The sequence below is a fragment of the Cupressus sempervirens genome, chromosome 9, assembly GCF_028749045.1.
Source record: "Cupressus sempervirens isolate cs-2001-9-10 chromosome 9, ASM2874904v1, whole genome shotgun sequence".
NCBI classification, from domain to species: Eukaryota; Viridiplantae; Streptophyta; class Pinopsida; order Cupressales; family Cupressaceae; genus Cupressus; species Cupressus sempervirens.
This window is the reverse complement of record NC_143126.1, coordinates 627,358,028-627,381,853: the sequence shown is the minus strand read 5'-3', so window position 1 is coordinate 627,381,853 and position 23,826 is coordinate 627,358,028. Positions and strand designations below refer to the sequence as shown.

General features: G+C 36.1%; 1 protein-coding gene across 1 annotated transcript in view; it reads left to right on the top strand.

The window, feature by feature from the left end:
- The window catches only part of ASPGA1 (N-terminal nucleophile aminohydrolases (Ntn hydrolases) superfamily protein), a 124,590-nt gene that overhangs the window by 65,884 nt on the left and 34,880 nt on the right, over nt 1-23,826 (top strand). The window contains exon 2 of the mRNA XM_089801412.1: nt 9,058-9,291. Within this exon, the coding sequence (XP_089657538.1) occupies nt 9,058-9,291 (234 nt within the window). The remainder of the gene's footprint in view (nt 1-9,057; nt 9,292-23,826) is intronic.

Sequence of the window (23,826 nt, the reverse complement as noted above, 5' to 3'; positions counted from 1 at the left end):
AGGCTAATCAATTTGAATATATCATATTAATTAATCTAAGAACAATTCAAAAAGATCAAACTTATCTTGATTTATTTTAGGCCTTTCTTCTCCTCTGATAGTTGTTGCTCAACTCTTATGAAGCCTTTGAGATTTTAAATCTCAATAATGCTCTCTACTAGTAATGGTGACATTTTTCAAGGATGCCCTTTGCCAAGAGTGGCGACACTCACTAAGAATGCCCTCTGCCAAGTATGGCAACCGTCACTAAGAACGCCCTCTGCCAAGAATGGTGACGTTCAATAAGAACACTCCTTGCGAAGAATGGCGATGCTTGCCAAGATTTCCCTCTGCCAAGCATGGTGATGTTCACTAAGAACACCCTCTATGGTTGACATTCACCAAAAATGCCCTCTGTGGCCAACATTCAAGAATGCCCTTTGTAGCCGACATTCACAAGAATGACATCTGTGGATGACATTAACCAAGAATGTCCTTTATGGCCGACATTCAAGAATGTCCTCTATGGCTGTTGCTCACTAAGAACATCCTCTGTGGACAACATTGAAGAATGCCCTCTGATAGCTATGAGTTCTCATAAGAGAAATTCGATATTCTCAACGAATGCCCTCTACCAAGATCTCACTTAGTCTTTATGAGAACTATAAAGTTCTCAACTCATATGTGATTATCAATCCTTGATTGATGATTTTATTCTACTGTATAATTTACAATTATTTCTGAAATTTAAACAAATAAGATATACCTCTAGTCTCTTTTGATCTAGAACTGTATTCTCTTCTCAATAATATTCTTTGTTTTTTGCTTTCTCTTAATAAGAGTGGTTCTACAATGTAAGTGCAATATAACCTTGGGGTAATTATAACCTCCCAATGAATACTATTCCTTTGGTCTTTATATTTGTTATCTCCCATTGTCTTAGCACTTAGCGGGGGTTTGATAACTTAGTGGATTGATATGTCTTTGTACTCTATGTATTGTTGTTGGTGTTAATTAATTATGATCAATGTTTGCATCCTTATAGCTGCCTCAGTACTTGTCGCCCTTATGATCTTATCTCTAAAGATTTAGATCGCTGCTTACTTTATGTTTTTTGCTTTGCCGTCACATTAATTTATTAACTCTAAGCTTGTATTGTCTTTGTTTTTGTTTTATTCTCTGCTTATCATTTACCATGCAAGATGGCAAGATCATGCTTTGATACCACTGTAATATCCCCTAGTCGGCTAGCTTGAGATATGGGAATAATGTCCTCAAAGTTCAATTGCAGGAGACTAAAATTATACTCTAAACAAAATTTGGATATAAGCAATATGCTTATTGCAAATATCAGCTTTCTTCATAATGCCCCCTTAGATCTTTTCATGAATTCCAGTCGTCCTTATTGTGTATTTCTGTCAATAGTTATACATGATTCTATTTACGCCATTACCGATTTAAATGTTTGTATGTAATTGGGATAGTTTCAAGGTTATGAAATATCACTATGTCTATTCAACCTTATCAGGTGTATATTACCATATGGATATAGATTCCTGAGTGCACTAATGCAACTTTTCCTTTTTATGACGTTGATCCTTGTTCACTAGTTATATGACTATACGAATACTACTCTTCCTTTATATTGATCTTACTCGGTGTCTTGTTGCGCTAAATGATTGTAGTTGATATCCTTGTAATCAATCCTATCCTTTCTTGTTGTCCTTTGTATAACTTCTGATCTTTGGGATTTGCTGACTATGTTGACTAAAGCTGATGCGTTGAGTTATGAGCTCATTGATGCACTTGTTGTTAAACGACTATCTCCTCATTGTTTATTTGTTCTACTATTGACTAGGATTCGATGGTATGTTCTTCATCCCTGTGTTGATAATAATCAATTGACATTCATTTCCATTAGTGAAAGATGTCTTTGAACTGTTCATTTTGATTGCCCTTCATATGAAGTGATACAACATTCCCAACCCTCTAATAATTGTCGTTTCCCTCCGTATATCATTACTTATTTGAGCTGAACAGATGATGCCGCAAATGGTAGTTGTAGTCATTGCTAATTATATCTCAAATTTGTCTTAACTTTGTGTGAACAAGAGTCGCCGAATATGCACACGACTAGTTCCAACTTCCTGTTATGAGTTTTAGATAAGTTGGTAGTCTTGTTTGTATTCATCTCTAATTTTTGATCATTCTTGAAAGCTTGAATCTATGTCTTCTCAACCATTGATTGTGTAACATATTTATTCTATAGGATACTAAGTGTATATGATGCTTTTGGTTTTGATCGACTTTTCCTTAAAATACAATCCTTGTCGATACTAGAATCGAACATCACAAACATCAAATGTATATATTTGAAATGTTTTCCTTCCAATAATCACCCCTCCTCCCTAGTCGTGATTCTCCTTTAGTATTTGAGCTTGCCCTCTATGAATAAAGGTGTGTATTAGATAGAGGCCTTTTAGCTATCTCGATTAAATTTTATTATTATTATTGATTTTTAAATCGATATATAATTATTATTGATTGATTATTAGTATATTACCTTATTAATTTATATTTAATTATATTAACTTATAATTTTATTTATTCATTAATACTCATTAATTTGTAATATTTTAAGTTTATTACTTTTATATACTTATTCTATAATTATATTCTAATTTCTGACATATTATCATTTTAAATATTATTACTATATTGTTAATTATGATTATCTCAATATATTATAATATTAATACATAAGATACAAGGTTGCATGGGTACGTGGGTACAAGAATGGGAACGGGTATGAGAGCGGGTACGGGTATGCATATTTTTCAAAATAGGGGACAGGGGTACGTGTGTATGCCTAATTTTTTCTATATAATTAATATTTTATAGAAAATATAAAAATCAAAATATGTCATGAGTCATGACATTGAGCATTCAAAACAAGAAATCTGAAAATATGAGCCATAAGTCAAATATATATATATATATGCTATTGCTGAATGTTTAAAGTATTTTTCATAATAGGGGACGGAAGTACTTGGGTATGTCAAACTTATTTAAAAATTACACTTTTATATTTATAAAAAATCTGAAATTATGAGTCATGACAATGGTTTTTCAAAACAAGAACAGTGATAAAGTTTGCAAATGTAATGTACTGTTTTCAGTTTCAGATTTGCTATACGTTTGAAATAATAATACATGATAAATGCTTAGATGCATAACAAAGAAGGCAGACTTTAAACATGAACAAGAAGACCATATGACAATGACATATTGCAAATGATAAACTTATGACTTGAACAGTGATAAAGTTTATTGTTAATGAGTATCAAAGTTTCAAACTGATTTGGTATTGAATTAAGTTTGATAAACAACAAGCTAATACAAAAACAAAAAATCAAAAAAAAAATCAGAATCTTAATCAAGGTCCTTAGCTATGATGCTCTCCACCGAGTACCCGGTACGTGGGATACGTGTACCCAGTACTTGGGTATGTGGGTACGAGTACCAGGGGTGTGGGTACGAGTACCCATGCAACCTTGATAATATATAATTGTCAATTATTATTTTATTATATATATTATATTATTCTTTTATTTGTCTATTAATTCATTTTAATTATTAATTACTAAATATTATTTAGGAATTAGGACATTACACAAGGCTTGTGGAAGAGACCCCATTCTTTGAACAAGAAGGGTAATTCCCTGAGGGACACAACCCTCCAACAAGATACAAGGGTATTTAAGATGAAGAAAGCCATTAGAAAGAACAATTTATCCAAAAAAGAAAGACACCTCAAACGAACAAGCAACATCAACCTTCCTAGGGCAGTAATAATATACAAAAAAACATTGAATAGAAGGAAGAACATTCAAAGCAAGAAGATAATTTCTAGATTGAGCATAGAATGATGACAAATATCTAATCAATTTCAGGACTGTTGTTACCAGCATCTAATAATGTTAATAATTGCTCTTGCGGAATTAATATTGCTTATACATTATTTTTCAGTGATTGTCTTTTATATACATACATATATATGATATGCAATTGTTTTTTCTAAAATCTATTTGTAAATCCCCAATATGTATACAAGGGAGGAGGTGTAATGATGAGGAGATTACAAAGTTTCCATCTAAGTAGGCCACCCATAGTGGATGTCCATGCTTCGTGCCACTAGGGCCAAGAGGGAAGAGATCTGGCCTTGGGATTACATTAGACAATTAAGAAGTCCCCATGATGATCCACTCTCTGACTCTACAATGATGGCTATTGTTCTTAGGGGGATGGGGCATGCATAGGGAAAGCAAATACAAGGACCCCATTGATTAGGTCACCTTGACTGGATGTCAATGTTGCCTACCATGAGGGCCAAGAGGGCGAGTGTGTGCACTTGGGCTTGGTGTGGGATGGATTTGGGCTGATCTATTGTGCTTCTTGCTCTAAACCCTAATGTGTTTGACTAATAATATGAATGTTGTATGATTAGTATGTGTTATTGTCTAACCCTAATAGTTGGAAGTGTGTGTATGTGTATATATGTTTATGTTCCCTTAGTTATGGTTGTAGGATCTAAAGTTAGGACTGTTGGAATCACCGTTTTCGTTACACCAAAAGCTTGAGCTTATAATGAACGTCACAACGAGCAAAGACAAGGTTCCACAGGAGGCGTTTAAGCAGATGTCACAAATCCATTGGTCTATGCTGAATGATACCTTCACCTAGAGAGGATGGAGGCACTAACCTCCCAACAATACCCCCCTCAACATGACCTGAGGGATTTGAACCCGTAACCCAACACTTCGATACCACTTGTTGGAATCACTATTGTCGTTACACCAAAAGCTCAAGCTTTTAATGAAAGTCACAACGACTAGAGACAAGGATCCACGGGAGGCGGTTGAGCACATGTCACAAATCCATTGGTCTATGCTGAATGATACCTTCATCTAGAGAGGAAGGAGGCACCAACCTCCCAACAAGGACCACATTGTTTTAAGGAGATGCTTTACTTTGATGTAAACTTAAAATCTAACTTGTTGCAATTGTGATTGTAGGGAAAATTTGTAAGAGGACGCTACAATTAGTCACTAGTATGATATTAGATCCTAACCTCTTCTATGACCTTCAAAATCTGAAATTGTAAGCTTGCTTCCTCCCTCTTCCCCAAAGAATCAATGTCTCTAAGAAAATAAGAGCTAATTGAACATGTGACAATAAAATTGATGAGTGGGCAATGTCTAGTATTGGTCGTGCAATCAATTATGATAAATGAACTGCTGCTCCTCCAAACTTGTCACATCTCTACCATCACTAACTCACCTTTAAATTCTCTTTGTAAAGGAGGGAGGTGGATAGCTTATGTTCTTCAATATAACAAATAAAGAAACGAAAATTATTGTATCCTTGAACATTTCTTTGAAATATGGAGTGTCCTACATGAAATGGTATGTCATTGGTATAGAAAAAATGGCAATAAGACTCAACCGTTTCTCGCAATTGCATATGAAAAATGCCTGTAACAACATTGGCCCTTTTCTTTCCCTTGGAGGAATTCCTCTGCTTTTTACTCTTCAACATCTATGAATTGGGTGGGCAAGGACCTATTAGGCTGTGTTAATTCTATTGGCATTCCATTTTCTCTTGCTTCACCCTTAATATACAATCTTGTCACCTTAGCTTTCTTAGCCAATGTTATTTTTCACACCCTTATATCTCTTGCTCACTTATGTCTAATAGATGAGAGTAAATCCTTATGTAGCTACCCTTACATTTCTTGTTGCATTAATCACACAACCATATTATACTCCTTTTGATTTTTTTCGTCTCTGTCTATGGCTGTTGCGAGTTCCAACATATATTATTTTGGCGCTCGCTTGCCCTCTTCTCACCTTTCCTCGCATTTGTTCTGTTTCTTTGCTTTCATTTGTACAAGTTGGAAAATGAAAAAATGAGTTTATCTTTTGTGTTTAGTTGTCAGTGTTTCATTTTAGGTTTGAGTTCTATGTAATGTGGAGGTCCTTGTGGGTCCTCCCATCTTTCATGAAAAATTCTAAGTCGTAGTGGATGGCTAGCTGTCCTTGAGACAATTAGGGGACAATTTGCATAATTGATTGTTTTCTGTGAAAAATCCATTAGAGCAAAAACAAATTGATTTTTTTTTTCAGAATTCGGATATAGGGTAGGGATTTTTCCTACCTATCCTTGCAACCCTCAAACATCTTCTTTAGGGGACAGATCCAACTTCGACAGAGATTTGTTTCTAGATACATAGCCAAAAACACAAGCGCATGCGTCATCAAAGAGGAATTCAAATTTGAAGTGAAATTTCTAAGGCATATTCAAAGGTAAGAATCTGGTTTGCAGGGTGGTGCTGCATAAAGAGGTTTAAAAAAGCACTCGAAACAAAGAATGAATCCACTAAGGGAGGATGTTAATTTTAAAATCATGAGCAAATTCATGTTTTGTAGGTATCTCCTACAGGAGGAAGTTTTAGAATCAAGAATGAATTAATGTTAATAGGTGCCCACCAAGAGCAAAGGCGTGAACCTCACTGAAGACAGATTTAAGATAGGAATTGGAATTTGAGATCACCATATTGAGGTGGATGTGGCAAAAGAAGTTCAAATTTGTTTAGTGCATAAACTGAGCACCAATCTTTCATACCAGATGATTAATGTTTTGCTCCAAACATAGCAAAGGGTTATACATAGGTGCATATTTGCAAGGATCTGATCGTGCTATTTTAGCAGAGAGATGCAGCTGAAGGTGGCACCTGTTCGAGACATTTCACAAATTTGTTATCAAGAAAAAAAGGCATATTTTCATAATTGGTAGTTAGAAATTTTTTAACTCAAGGTCTAGTCAACAATAGATGGGTCTTTTGATGGTATATTAAATTAGGATCAACATTGATGTTTTATAGGACAGGACACCTTATTTAGGAGTTAGTTTATGCATAAATAAGGCTCTTCCTTTATTATTTTCCCTGGTAATATTTGAAACTAAAGGTCTAGTCAACAATAGATGGGTCTTTTGATGGCATTTTAAAAGAGAATCAACATTGACGTTTCAAGGACAGGACACCTTATTTAGGAGTTAGTTTGTGTATAAATAAGGCTCTTTCTTCATTATTTTGCCTTGCTAGAGCAGGATGCACAAGAGCAGACTTCTCCAGCAGGTTGTGGGGTACACAAAAAACAGAAGATTGTTAAAACACAAGTTTTTTGCCACCATCACAACAAGGATTTGATTGTCTTTCCAAACAGCCATGGCCTTTGTTGTATCTTTGCCATAAAAGTTACATCAGCAGCTGTTTTCTTCAAGCTCTTCCTCTTTTTTGTCAGTCATCCACAAAATCAAATTGAAACCAATTGTCATAGATTCCTGTTGTCACAGAACATTTTTTATTTTTCCAATTGTTATTCGGAAAATTAATGGCTCTCAAAAAGGTAGAACCCTAGGGAGTCTTCAAAGCAATATATTGAATGAGGGTTTGTTGAAGGATTGTTGGAAGAAAAGGTTCAGAATGTTAGTGTTTTAGAGGGTTTTAATAATTTTATCTTGATCAACATAAAGGAAAACTTCATCAATTGCAACCCTCTTGAAGTCTATTTCTAGCCTATGCTATATTTTAGCCTTCACCTCTTTAGGGAAAATAGCATATTCATGATTTGCTATTTTTGTCAGACTTATTTATAGCCTACACTATTTGTAATGGTCTCTAATTTTGGCATGATGAGATTTTTTAGGAGTTGGCTACTTTTAGACAATTTATCTTTAGATCTCTTGTAATGCCAGAGATGTGAGCTCAAATGATATTGGGAAATAATTTTAATTGATAATTAAATTGAATATTTTTGCAGTTTATATTTAGTTTTGGCGGGTAGCAATTTGTGATGGTAGCCAAAAGTAAAATCATAGTTAGATTTGTCAATCATTTTCTCATGCAATATATTTGTAGACCTTATAAATAAGTGCCAATTTACATTGAGGTTTTTTAATGGTAATATTCTTGCCTTGTTCATTGAGAAGTCATTATTAATATCCAAAATTTAATGTTCATTGAGTAGAGTTTATTATGCCTATCTTGCATCTAAATTGTTATTGAGATGTATTTTTAGGTAGATTTAATTGCTTCTACAAGTTTTCTAGATTTACGTTGCAAGTTTAAACAAAATAGACGATTGTGCCTTTGATCAATCATTTAATTCAATTTACCAAAGCATTGTGTCCCTTTGTCTAAACCTAGCTGTCTGTAATTGCAATGCTTTTCATTTCTTTGAACAATGTAAGTATGAATTAAATAATTGCGTTTTCTTTCAGTCGAGAAGAATTAAAATCTTAAGTTGAAGTGTGCCATCTTTTTGCCTAAGTAAATAAATAGCACACACCATAAATTTTATTCAACAGGAACATGAACTACCTAGAAACATTGTAGAGATTCTAAATGGCAAGTGCATACTGTCTAGACCTGTTAATTTTTGTTTACAAGGATCCCTTTTTCAAAGAGTGGTTCTACCACAAATTTTTCTGTTTTGTGTTGTTTTAATAGGTGTGAAGTAAAACACCAACTCTTTCTTTATCGATAGTTTGTTTGTTTTTCTCCTAGCATCTTTTTAAAATCCTAATTCATCTTGGCATCGTGGTTTTGATTCTCAATACAAGATGACACTTCAAATGAGTCTTACAAACAACTATGGTGCTAACTGTGCTTTATCTGTGACAAGACAATTTTTATCTTTAAAAGGCTTCCTTGTTGCAAGCTACACTAGTAGATTTCCCAAATTCACCCTCTAAAACCAAAATGGATATGGTACTGATCACGCTTCGTGTTTACCCTATGAACATTTGGTATTTTAAGAAACACTTAGCCCATTCTCAGAAACAGAAAATAAAATGTTTGTCTTAAAGATGTATGACAGAAGCATTTCGAAGTTTCTGCAGCAAACTTGGAGTAGGGGTCTATTAATTTTTCTTTTGTTTACAACTTATGATTGGTAGTTGTCAGGTTTTTGACGGCATTTGATTGAGTTACTAGAAAACAATATGGCTTTCCAGGTACGTGAACTTGAAAACTATCCAACATTTAATGCTGGAAAGGGATCAGTTTTGACATCAGAAGGCACAGTCGAGATGGAAGCATGTATCATGGATGGTGTCACAAAATGTTGTGGAGCAGTTTCTGGTCTTTCTACTGTCAAAAATCCCATTTCCCTTGCTCGACTTGTTATGGAAAAGACACCTCACATTTATTTGGCCTTTGATGGAGCAGAAAAATTTGCACAAGAAAATGTAAGTGTTTCAGACTTTGATTTCCCATTAAAATCAGAGTTGATTTCTGTCTTATTTAATTGTACTTTCCAAATTATCATTCATTTTTATATGAAGCAATTTTATCTTCCTATTCTTTTGATATATTAGTCTTCTTGTTCTTCTTCCCTCACTAAGAAATTTGATATAAACAAATCACAAATATATTTCTATTGCTTTTAGTGTTTTATATGTAATTTAGATTCATATTTTTTGAAGAGATTGTTGATGCAATTCAAAAAATGAGATTATTATTTGAAGAATCATTAGAGAAATTTGGGAAATAGCAATAAAAAATCAAAGATGTTATTTTTTGTATTTTGATAGCTATACCTTGTATGACTCTCCTCTATAAATGTTATTTCATCTTCTTCCCCTCATAACCATAGGTACTACAATGGTATGAGGATTGGAACCAGAGGGAAGGAGAGGAGCGCGACACAAGTCGATGTTGTACCTTCGACAATTTGAATAATTGATACCCGTTTTGCAAAGTAAGGATAGGAGGCAATGTACTAGGAGGGAGAGAAGTAGAAAGGGGAGAAGAAATCTCAGTAAGGAGATCCTTTCACATCCAAGAGCAAAGTGAGAGGTGATGATGGTTGCAGAGAATTGTCGAATCTTCTCCAAGTCCTCCACGAAGCTAGTGCTAGAGTGGTAGGTGGAGGCGCACTGGTATTAAAGGCAAAACACAACTCACAAGGAAAGAGTGGGAAGAGATGAGAAGTTACAACTTCCTGACAAAGCAGAGGACCTTATTGACTAGGCGAGCATTTTTTCAATATGGGAGGTGATTGATGAGGACAACTTTGAGGGTGACTTTGTACAAACTGAATTGTTGGTACACTTTGAAGGTGATGACAATGAGGAAAGAAATCTTGAAGGAGAGAGAGGTGGAGGCGCACTGGTATTAAAGGCAAAACACAACCCACAAGGCAAGATTGGTAAGAGATAACAAGTTACTTACAACTCCCTGACAATGTAGGGGACCTTATTGACTAGGTGAGCAGTTTTTCAATATGGTAGGTGATTGATGAGGGCAACTTGGAGGGTGGCTCTGTACAAACCAAATCGTCAGTACACTCAAAAGGTGATGACAATGAGGAAATAAATGTTGAAGGAGAGAGAGGTAATATAATTATTTGTAAAGAACTTGTGGGGCATTAGAAATTTAGTTATATCAGAGGAGGCCAGAATAGGGGGACCAAAACCATAAACTCCCGTGAGAAGGGAGTGCCGACAGACATGAGGGAGGTAATCAAGGCATGAACAACATAGGTGGAGCGGTAGAGGGCTCAAGGCTCATGCATGGCCGAAGGTGCAAGTGAAGCACAAGGACACAAAGAGAGAACTGAGCCCCCTAAGTCTGATAGTGCATACGATGCCAACAGTATGAGGAAAATGGGAAACACCATGGAGTAGTAGAAACTCGCTAAATTTAGTAGGGATGGATTAGAGGGTCCTAGTCACCATTGTAAAACATGCATTACTATATGAGAGGCTAATAGCCAGTACATTGGTTGAACGCCTTCCTTGCCACCTTACGAGTCACAATTGATTGGTACATAGACCTACCGAGGCTATACAAAACAATGTGTGAGGACTTGAAAAAGGCATTTTAGGAAGAGTTCAAATTGCTTTGTGACAATGATGTAGTAGCTTAGATCTACACTACAAGATACGGGAAGAATGAGACTATACAAGCCTACCATTGTACACTGAAAGAACTCTTTGGTAAACTAGAAACCAACTAGCAGATGACTTGAAGAAAAGGTGGTTCATTGAAGGACTGAATCCATCCTTACGAAAAAATGGAAGGTACCTCCATCTTCTTAGATGAACTTGTGTAACCATGCAATGGACATTGAAAGTGAAAATAAGACATCTTGAGGGAAGAAAAAACTAGTGATGATGATAGTAGGAACAATGACAGTGAAGGCAAATCCAAGACTATACAGGCTTTCCAGAAAGATGATGTAAATAATGAAGATGAGAGCCAATAAAGAGGCTATGAAGGACAATAATGGAAAATGGTGTGTAGATTATAAAGTTGGAGGACGTATGAAGGCCAACTACCCTAAAGGTCATTCTGTGACATCTGCCAAGTATTGGAACACTCTATTAAGGAGTTCCTATACAACTTGAAGGTGAGGAGCACCTGAGTACTCTTCACCCAAGGAGAATAGGCAACTCTGCCCACCACACCACCTAGATCTACAAACTCTAATGCCTCGCTTAGTGGGTATTGCAACAGGCAAGGAAGCAACAACAATAGCAATAAAAACACATCAAGAAGCCACATCCAGTATGAATTGAAGGGGTGGCCCATGATACAATACGATAGATGCAATTAGTAGAGCCACTACACAAGATTGTAGGAGCGGGCAAGGAGGCAGAAGCATACTTTGGAAGTGGTGTGGCCTAGGCAAGCACAAGGACATTGACTGTCCCAATTAAAAGGGAGTAAATACTCTAGATATCACATATTCGAAGGAGGAAGTGTTGGTAATCACAAGTATGGTGAAAAAAAATGTACCTTGATTTGCATGTGAAGAAAGAAAGGTTGAAGGAGGCTAAAATCAACATTGAATGGGCAATGGAGGAGGAATAGAAAAGGTCAAATGCTACCGCCAACACTCCCCTATGCTCAGTGTTTGAAAAAAAAATTGTACTATAGATGTTGCAAGATATTGTACCATTATGCATGGTAGACCTTTTGGAGACCTTGCCACATGTGGCAATCACCAACGTGGGTGGTAACAACAATGACGATTAGGATAATGGAAAGTCGATGGACAATGATAGGATGATTGAGGCACAAAAAGATGATTCCACCAACCTCGCTACTAATCCAATGTTATTTTTAGTTAGTGTCGGGAGGACTCCAACAATGGTCAAAATGGAAATTATGGGATGAAAATTGACAAACACCATTGTGGATGGTGGATCTGGTGTAAATGTACTATTGGATGAAACACGGAAAACTCTTGGCGAGCCAACACCTTGGCTGTCAATCTTCCATTTGGTGGTTGACCAATACAACATCAAACCAATTGAAACATTTATGGCCTAGAAGGTAGTCATTGGGACCCAATAGTTTGTCTTGGATTTTGTAGTCATCTCACTGGAAAAGAAGGGGTACAATGCTCTCCTTGGAAAAGGTTGGTTGATCACAACAAAGGCCAACCACAATTGGAAGAACATGTTCTCCATTAAGAGTGATGATAAGAAATACATTATCAACTTACGGAGCCATGTAGTGTGTCAAGAGATGGCATTAGACTTCGAGTCTAAAGGAGGAGAATTTAATACAGAGGGAAGGATGAAACTTGATGACGAAGGGCTACTTAACTTCGGGAATTGTGCAGAGGACAATACCATTTCCCTCAATGGATTATTCCACTAATAAATGGGAGAGTATGAAGTTTTCCATCTAGATTGCAACATGTTGGAGATTGAGGCAGAAGAGAATGAAACCTACCCTCTAGAGTACAGTGAATGCAATGAGGAAGGTGTGGCGAGGGTGGATGATACACCGAGCTACCAATTTAAAAGAGACAAAGCAATAAAGTATGAGGAACCAAGCATAGAGAAGGTGAGCCTAGGGAAGGAAGATGACCCAAAGGTAATCCTCAACAGGGATAATTGGGACCCTGTACAAAAAAAATGGCATTTAGGATGTTTTTAGAATACAAGGATGTGTTTGCTTGAACATACAAAGACCTAAAGAGCATTGTAATGTCCCTGATATAATTAAATAATTTAATTTAATATTAGTTGTGTATGACCCTAAAAATTATTATTATTATCTCTGGCTCTTTTTAATTTATCAATTGGTAATGGTTTGCTTGTGTTGACACATTAGTATGCAAATTTGGTATTTTCTTTAAATGTGCAAATTCCTGTTAGAGTTCAGTTGTCAGCGATTTTGGAGGTGAAAGATCCTCCCTACTTGGCATCTACTGTTTAGGTGGGAGTAACTTCTCACCCTACTCTATTGGTTGTCTCAATCTATTGGTATATGAGAAGCTGACATATGAACTCGTGGTGGGCCCACACACTTAGCTGTATGGTTGTGTTGTATGAAGGAGGTTGAATTTGTAGTGTGCCATATAGATGAATAACCAACATACACCATTAACACCGTTGTAAGATGGCCACGTGACTGGGGAATTGTTCGTGGGTTGGTCCTTCGGATTGGTGCATCCTAGGGTCTATATAGTCATAGATACTGTAGGGACATTATAGTGGTATCAAAGATAGTGATTCTGCTAACCTATCAGGTAGTGGATGTAGATGTACACCAAAAGGAGGTATTGCTTTGTTGACAGAACAAGGTATCATAGGATCCTACGATTGAAGTCATGGCACTGTCAAGGGAGCTAACCAGAGTGAAGCGTAGCTTAAAGACACCATGATTAGAGGGGAAGAACCAAAACGACTGATGAAGGAGACATTGCAGAACTTGGCAGAAGAGAAGACAAACAAAAAATGACAATAATTCCATCACAGGGAGAGAAAACCCTTAACATTCATGCTCTTGAGCCTTGATGCCGACATTTCCGATGAGAATTGAAGCACCTTGATAAGAGTGAGGGTCCACTTTCTAGGTAATGCTAGGGCAACAAAGGCAAGATTGAAGGAGACATATCCTTCAAGGATTTTGTTGAATTGTGAGGTACTCGAGCAGCAACAGTTGCGACCACTAAAACGATGACCTCAAACAGGATATAGGCAAGATTAATCTGGTGTCCTATAATGTATTTTGATCAACAACCACACAGGCATTGGGTACAAAAGGCAGATACATATTTCTACCTTAACCCGATTCTTAAGGATGAGCTAATCAAAATTTTTGTGCTTCATTTTGAATGGATTGCTCATGAATGGTGGCATCATGGAATGGTCACCTCGATCACGATTAACCACATAGATTGAATTCAAGGAGAGTCTTATAGGCCGCTTCAATGAGAAGGTTCTAGGGATCAATTTTAAGGAGTTGGCACAACTAAAGCAATCTAGACCAGTTAATAGTTACATTAGAGAATTCTAAAGGATGTCCATGCTGGTAGCAAATATCTCGGAAAAGCAATTGATTGTGTTGTTCATGGATGGGCTAATGGAATCTTTGAAAGGGTTCAAACCTAACATGCTCACTGAAGAAATTAACAAGGCATGTGACATGGTTGTATCTTCTTGCAAAATTTATTCGCACCCCAAGCCACTACTCACATAGAAGGAGAAAGACATCAAATCCCATTTGAAAAAAAACATTGTTGTATAATGTTACAAGGCAAGAACTTAGGAGGAAACTTTGTTATACTTGTTGTGAGTTGTGGAAATTAGGGCACCCATGCTTAGACAAAGGAGAAATTCATTACATTGGGGTAATGTTTGATGGTGAGGAGGAGCATGAGGAAATTGAGCCTAAATGAGATGGTCGACAAGACTTGAGGGAGGCTAACATAAACCATGCGGAGAGGATTACCACACTAGTACAATGAGGAGGTGCCATCATGACACTTGCCAATACTCCGAGGTGCATTACATTTCAGGTATATGGTTCACTCCAATGGTAGAGGGTTATGGTCATGCTCAACAGTAGGGCCACACTCAACTTCATCAACTCGTCACAAGTGAACCGAAGGGAGTTGCATACATAGAGATGTGAAGGGTTCAAAGTCAAGGTGGTGGGAGAAATCTTTTGTTACACAGTTGGCTTTGCAACTGAGCATAACCATGTGAAACTATAGAGTGATAGAGGACTTTTTCTTAGTAGATCTGGATGACTCATGTCATATTGGTCATCCGGTGGATGGAAGCTCTTAACGAGTACATGCAGAGTTTCAAGAGGATGTTCTCTTTCAAAGTGGATAGCAAAAAGGTGGTGATGATAGGGATGGTGAATAACAACCCAAAGGAAATCTTGGCTTGTCAGATGGAAGCAATCTTCATATATGATGTCTTCTAGGTAACACACTACATGGTCTCAAAAGAACCTATACATAGGCAACAAAGTTATTGCGACAATGAGGAGTTATAGACGGTATTGGATAAGCACATTTTGGTCTTCGTTTATATTATACCTGGTATACGTTTGCACTGAGGATTTAAGCACACCATTGAATTGGAGGAAGGAGCTAAGCTTTTTATACTAGGCCCTACCACCATCTTAAGAAGGTCAAGGATAAGATAGAGAAGATGATCTAGGAACATCACGACAAAGGGTGGATCAGACCGAGCTCTAGTCCCTTTGCATCTTCGGTAGTGTTGGTGAAGAAGGATGGTTCACTTAGGATGTGCATGGACTTCCGTATGTTGAACGAAAAGACTTCAAAAATAGATACCCCATCCCCAGAATCAATGAGCTATTGAATGAATTACATAATGTAATCTATTTCTCCAAAATAGATCTCTTCTCTCGCTACCATCAAATCTGCATGAGGGAACATGATGTAGAGAAGACAAGCTTCCACTGACATCATGGACACTATAAGTTCTAGGTCATGTCGTTTGGCTTGACCGATGCTTCGACCACTTTACGGTCGTCCATTAATCACATATTCAACATGCAATTGTGCAAGTTTCTATTGGTGTTCTTCGATAACATACTCATCTATAGAAAAATTTGGGAGGAACATTTGAGACATTTGGAAAAAGTATTGGGGATCATGGAGTTAATGATTGTTAACCAACAGGTCTAGATGAGAGTTTGGGATGATCAAGATATTATACTTGGCTCACGTCATCTATGTCTAAGGGGTATAGGTACATCGGGAGAAGATTCCAACGATGTTGGATTGGCCTCCTCCCAAGACTCTCTCAGAGCTGCTTGTATTTTTTGTATTGTGCAGTTATTATAGGTTTGTGAAGGGATTCTCACAACTTGGTGCATCAGTGATATACTTGATGAAGAAGGGATCCATCTACAGGGATGAGAAGGCGCAACACACCTTTGACAAGTTGAAGGAAGTCATGAGTACGTATCTAGTTTGGCACTACTAGGTTTCATCCACCCCTTCATTTTTGAGTGCGACACATCGAGAAGAGGCATTGGAGTGTTGTTAATGGAAGATCATCACCCCATCACATTCAAAAGTCATAAGCTCTTGGGAGTGGAATGATTGTACTCCATTTATGATAAGGAGATGCTTGCCATCATGCACACACTGACAAAGTTTTAGTAGTACCTCGTTGGAGCAAAATTTGTCATGCGAACAAACCACAATAGTGAGATATTTCTTGGAGTAGAGGGATTTGAACGAGCGACAACAAAAGTGAGTGAGAAATTGAAGCGTATGATTTTGATATTGAGTACGAGAAGGGCAAGAATAATGTGGTAGCCTATGCCCTATCAAGAACCATATGTTCTCTATTACACATTTTGACCTATTGGAAGGCAGATGTGTTGGTTGAGTACTGGAAGAATAAATTCACGTGCTAGTTGATGGATGGTCAAGTGTAGGATGATAGGTATAAGGTAGCTGACGACATCATTTACTACAAGGGAAGAATCTATCTAGTAGCCTAATCCAAGATAACAAAAATAATTGTAATAGAAATACACAACACCTTTGGCTGGACACTCAAGGTACACAAAGACCTATAAACAAATCTGAGAAAAGTTCTCTTGGAAGGGGCTTAAGAATAATGTACTGTAGTACACGTGGGATGTTCCACTTGCCTGCAAAACAAATCCAAGCATACTTTATCCGCAAGAATACTTCAACCACTGTTAATATTTTAGCAAAAGTGGGGAAGCATCTTGATGGACTTCATTACAAGGCTTCCCAAAGTGCAAGGGATAGATTGCATTATTATTGTATTGGATCGTTTAATCAAATATGCATACTTTGACATTTTCACAGGATGTTAGTGGTCGAGTTGTTTTTCTGGGAGGTGTTCCACTTGCATGGTCTTCTAGGGAACATAGTGATAGGGACAACTGTTTCCTAAGCACTTTTTGGATGGAGTTCTCTTGGTTGTCAAACAAAGTTGTCGCTAAGTATGAGCTACCACCCACAAATGGATGGTCAAACAGAGATAGTAAATAAGTGGTTGGAGGGTTACCTTAGGAACTACGTTTCAACACAACAAAAGGCATGGGTCCGTTGGCTTCATTTAGGAGAGCACTGTTACACCACTACCTATCACATGTCAATAGGTATGACACCCTTCAAAGCTCTGAAAGGGGGGCGGGGTGAATTAGTAATCAGATCAATTTAACTTTTATCAACCTTATTAAACCTTAAACATGTGAGCAATATAATTAGCAACCATAAGAAGATACACATACATAGTAATAGTAGATATGTTAACTAGGGAAACCCTTGATCAAAGGGAAAACCCTGGTGGGGATGATACCCACAAAATGATGTATTAATATAAAAAATCCTTGTAAGAGGATGGACTCTGTTAGGAGCCAATGAAATACATTGAGTACATAGTAGTCTCTGTAAGGAGACTTTGAATCCCTATTAGGAAATTCCAACCTTGTTAGGAGTTGTGCCAATCTTGTTGGGAGATGTAGAAGGCAGATGGACCCACTGTCCAAATAGCTTCAGGGGCAAGACCACCGAACTCATTGTCCAACTAGCTTCTGTATTATTCTTTTTAGAATAATAGAAATGAAATTGATTTCCGCAACTCAAACTCTTTCTCTCTCCTCTTACTATGCCAATACCGCACCAAATACTTCTTAGATCTCGAAACCAGATCTTCAACTTCGCATCACGCTGATCCCTTTGGTCTCTTACTTGCATTTATAAACTTCGCATATCTCTTACTCAATACACTCTTATATACATATTACACATTTCATCAGAAGGGGAATAACCTTCTTTTATACCATATCCTCAAAATAATTCTGAGTCAGCCTTGAGGCTTTCCCAGTTAATTATAATAGGACCTCATTAAGATATTATAATTCATTACATCTTTTTGCAATTACAAAACATTGTCGGTTAACTGTAATTACAACTTCTCACACTTGCGACCTCGGAGCTCGCACACTCGCTGATGTCATCATCTAGTTGTCTACTGTCATTGTCTAACTTCGCTCATCACTATTCTATCCTTGTTAAGAGATACAATTTGAGAGGCTGAGGTATGTAACAGCTGGATTTTCTACAAACTAATTACATCATTAAACTAACTGATTTATAATTCAAATTCATTTGACATAGAAATAAAAACTGAATTTGAGTTGTTGATATATTCAGCTGAAAAATAAATCTAATCTATTCATAGATTATTGAAATGAAAATGCAATTTAATATGCTCATGATCAACTAAGTAATTCTGAAAATTAATATCTAACTTTTTGGTAAATGTAATTTATAGCTTTAAAAGAAAAATACTAAACTTACAGGGTAAATAGAACGTATTGTTTCTAGTTGAGAGACTTTCTGATTGGTTGTCCAAGCTCTGACTTTGGTGAGAGGAGAAGCATTATCATAGGCTTAACCTTCCAACTGCGGACCTTTTTACTTATCCCCACAAATTCTAATTTAATAGAACGACCCTCCCTATCCCGAGGTCGGGCATGAGACGTTCATTGATCTAGCCATTGGAGTAGTCAAGTGGGTTGAGGTCCCAACAGCTATTCGGAAGAATAATTGAGACATCAGGACAACAACACGATCAATTTGTTGTGGCATGTCTGCCTTGTACCACCCTGGCCAAGGATTTCGAAATGTGGGTTTATAATCTGATCTCCACCACTTAGCTTGACAACTAATTTCGAAAGTGGAATTTGGATGAGCTAATTTCATTAGATCTAATTTATATAATAATGGTTACTAATTTCATTCATGTTTTTTTTTTACAGGTTCATCTACACCTCCTCACCATAATCAGGCCATCAGGCCGGTGTCTCTTTGGTGCCTGAACATTTGTCTTTATTTGCATATCCTACACCTTCATCACCTTATTCTTGCATTAACCGGGTGATATCCTTGGTGTTCTCATTACTTTTTATCAGCTATTGAATCATATCTTTCAGAGATTAATAGTATAGTTTTTAAATGAAGAATCTTCAGGCATTACTCTTAAAGATTGGTAAATTTAATTGTATTCTGCTCCTTCAAGACTTTCGACTGAATGGATTTTCTTTGGCAGATGACTAAACTTAATATAAGTACTTGCTCGTTTCAATTCATGTGAGTGTAAATTCAAACTTTTTAAAGATGGTTACAGACTTTCTATTGAGGATGGCATGATATCACATAACATGGAAAAGGTTTAATTAAGACTTATTCAGCACATAGCATGGAAAAGATTTTAACAAATTCGACTCATTACATAGCATGAAAAGAATTAAAAGTCGACTCAGCACTTTGCATGGAAAGATTTTAACAAAAAGACTCAGCTGTGCAAGGTAAAAAGGGAAAGAAGAATTTGTGAAACACTATCTTACGTGACACACTTGTTCTGCAGTTTCTTTTGCTGTGACTGACTCAACGCCTCCTTCCTAGACTTTCACGGGAGTGCCACTGATTGTGGGATGCAAAACGATAAATTCTGAGTGCTGTAAGCACTGTATCAAGCAAGGAAACTGGATGAAAACTTGCAAAGAAATGAAGTTGGATGTTGGGGAATGGTATGCCAGTACACGACAAAGCTCACATAAATATGTATTTCAAGCTGACCTTACGGCTTCCTTGCCGTTACAAGAATTCATTCGAATTCTTTTATTATTCAGTTTGAAAAGAAGTAATATGAAAAGAGGGAAAATTGAAACGAAAAGGAAAGATGAAAAGTTTATTTATTAATATTATTTAATATTATTTTATCATCTTGGTTAAGTTTATAAATACGTAGTTCCAAGGTTGCATTATTGGATTAATAATTCTAATGTAATGGTGCCACGTTGTATTAATTTATTTATGATCTTAATCGAGAGAGTAAAATAATATTAAGTGATATTATTATTTAATAAATTTAATAAAGGTAAGAACTTTGTTTTTTTTTATAATTATATTGTTTTTAATTTTTAATTTTAGCTCATGAAATTTTTCATTAAGAAATTTATTGTCAAGTCCTAATAACCTTGCCATGGCGACTTTAAGGTCAAACCTGTCATTCTTGATGACTGAATCTTATGTTCATCCCATTCCGATGACCTCGTTTTGTAATGCTTCCCCTCTCTCTCTCCGGTCTTAATCCTGTAAACATTTTTAAACAACATTCTTGCCAAAACATCAATTCAAGATTCATAATTTGTTAAACAAAAATCATCAAGTGATCGTTAGGAAATTTCATTGTACAACGACTAACATTAACTAATTACATTTCATACGAACACAACGACTAAATTTAACTGACTAGTTTCTTTTGATAATCAAATCGATGCAATGGTTATAATTTAACTGATTCAATTTCATATGAACATAAAGAAATAAATAACGACTATAACTAACATGATATAACAACGGCAATAATGAACTAACTCGATTTCACATGAACATGAAAAATTAATTTGGTTGAATGGCTATAAACAACTTAAAAATTTTAGGGCAAAATTTGGGATGTAACATCGTCCACTGTCAAGGAATTTCTATTGTGTTGGAAGGACCTGCCAATTAAGACGCCACCAAGGAATGCAAACATATTTCAGAGCATTTGTTTTCAATTGCTTGAGGGAAAACAGTTCTTGGGATGAGAGGATAGTAATGTCCCCGATATATTAACTAATTTGATTTATTATTAATTGTGTATTGTTTGAAAACTTTGTTAAAGTTGTAGCTTCAGTTGGATAAGTTCAATTTGAGATTTATTGTTGTTCGTAAATCATCATTTTCTAATTATAGTATATAATATATATTATAATACATACATATATATATATATATATATATATATATATATATTATACTAATTATTATTTTGAAATATATATTAATTAAACAATGATTAAACCTTGGAGACATGTCTCTTCACTCTCATATTTACATAAGATCCAAATCTGCATTTGAAAAATATCAATTACAATGGTCATACTATTACATTTCAGAAAAGATCCATGTTATTAACATGGTATCAGAGCCGCACTGCAAATGTTGGAAAATTGTGTTTCTCCTTGAATCATATGATCCGAAGGTTAAATTGGGTGTTGCAGATCTGTTAATCATCGAATTCCATTACAACTTATTCCAAGGTAGTGAGGAATATACATCGTGGGAAGATATCACATGGAAAATACACTGAAAAGGGAGAGATTGTATAAGTTTGAATATTAACGTGGAAATTGCGAAGATGATTGGATCAGATTGTCAACCAAACGTACTAAGAGATAAGAGGGAACAAAAGCCACCAAATATTGAAAGGTCAACAAAGAGGATATCAGAAGGGAATATAGAAATATAGGTGGCAAACCATATTTAAAAGTCGATGGAAAGAATTGGCAAGCGTGCAGAATAGAACAGACGTCAATAGACTAAAAGCACATAGGACATCCACGAAGGAAATGATATAGAATCAGCAGATATAAGGGAAGGAACACCAAATAATAGAACACTATGATGATATAGTGAGGATGAACAATACTGGAACTGCCCTGTCTCAGCAAGCTGAAGCTATTCTACATGCACAAATGTCATCTAAGGAAAATTCAGTAGCTTCAAGGCATGTTGCTTTGTTTTCAGTTCCTGAAGTTAAAGAGTCAGAGGTAGTCTTGACTCTCAACCTTCAACCAAGGTGCAATGACTAGGGAGAGTTATCCAGCTATAGATACTGCGGATAATGATTTATTGGGAATTCCCATCACTGTTCCAGTCCTAAGTAGGCAAACTGAAGCTACAGAATATGAGCAAATGTTATGCACAAAAGATTCACTTGTCGCTACCTATGTTACAGGGATTGTGATGGAAGCTGCAAAGATGACTACTGAATCAACCACAGATCTAAAGCTTTCATTTGGCAAGGAGGAAACCTCGAGTTCGCTTCAAACTGATGAATACAATATTACCATACAAATTCCTGAAGTTGAAGCATCAAAAGCCATCTCAGCCTTTGACACGTAGAATGAATTTTCTCGACATTTTGAGGTTATTTCATTACTGCACGCAATTCATTTGTGGCTACGGGTACAAGACATTTATGGCCTTCAAACTAATAATGAGTGTGATTTGTGGGCATACTGAAGTCCGGGAGAAGAGATCTTCCCATCTAGTAGAAATAATTTCATGTGGATTCAAAGGAAATAATTTCCGGTTTTGTTTTTAATTTGAACAAGAGAAGAGGAAAAAGGAAACAGAGTTGGATGGGGCAATATATCCATGCGCATCATGTAAGATGATGTCCTTATCCTGTGTGGGAACTTGAGTGATTCATCTGATATCCATAAATGTTTACGGAAGTGTCTAGATGATACACGAGATTATACATGAGTAGAGATCTGTCACAATAGCCTCCCTTCATCGTCAACTTTAAACCCATTTCGTTTTGTCCTCTCATGTGAGTAATTTATTATAGAATTATCTTTGGCTTCTCAAGTTGAATTGTCACTATCCTTGGTTGCTGACTGTTATTTGTTTTCTACTAACTTTAATATTCATTTTTCTTTTGTCCCTATACTGACTCACCTCGTCTCTTTTGATATGGTATGCTTGGGTACACTTGCCTTGAATGTTGCGAGATGGCGGTGAAATTGTTCTTCTTAATGAGAGACGAGGGCACCCATCCTGATCATTTTGCATTCTCTGATTTTTATTTTCTCACGAGACTCTAGCAAGGCTGTCAAAATTAAGGAGGATGGAGAAATGTCAGCAGATGCCAACAGACGACTGCCTCATTCATTTGGTCTCTTATTTATTATTATCGATGAATAGTCATTCCACTTCAGTCAAATTACAACTATATTGTTATCATTGGGTACCTACCCAGTAAGTGTAAGGTATGCTCTCCATATATTATTATTGAATAATATACATATATGTTTTATTTGAGGTTCTCCTATCTTGTTAACTCAATGGATATATAATATGTTTTCTAACATATATAATGGAATATGTTTTGTATTAAAGATTGTGAAATATATATAGTTATTCAAAATGATATTTGATAATTCGATATAATGTTTGTTAACTATAAAGAGATTCATTATGAGAATATAAAAGGTTAAAATGAAGTATGGTTATATTTTGACATCACTGTGTATTGTATTATGTTATAATCATTTATGTTATTAGTCATAGACATGAGTTCAATTACTAACATTGTTATGTGTATATGTACTATAAGAACTATTTGTCTTGATTCTTTTCCTCCAAGAATGTTCTTGCAGGAAAATGAGGGAGATTAGAATTCAGAGGGAGATTGACATTTCATTAGATGCAACCTTGAAAGTAAAGGAAACATGTATTTTGAAGAGTAAAACATATACGATCTTAAAATCAAGGCAAAACCTACTACATATCAAGGTGAAAGGTGAGAAATATTCTACAAGGAAACTACAAGGACCCTCTTGAAATTGGGAAATCAGTTAAAACCAAAGTAATTGTATAGAGGGAACATTAC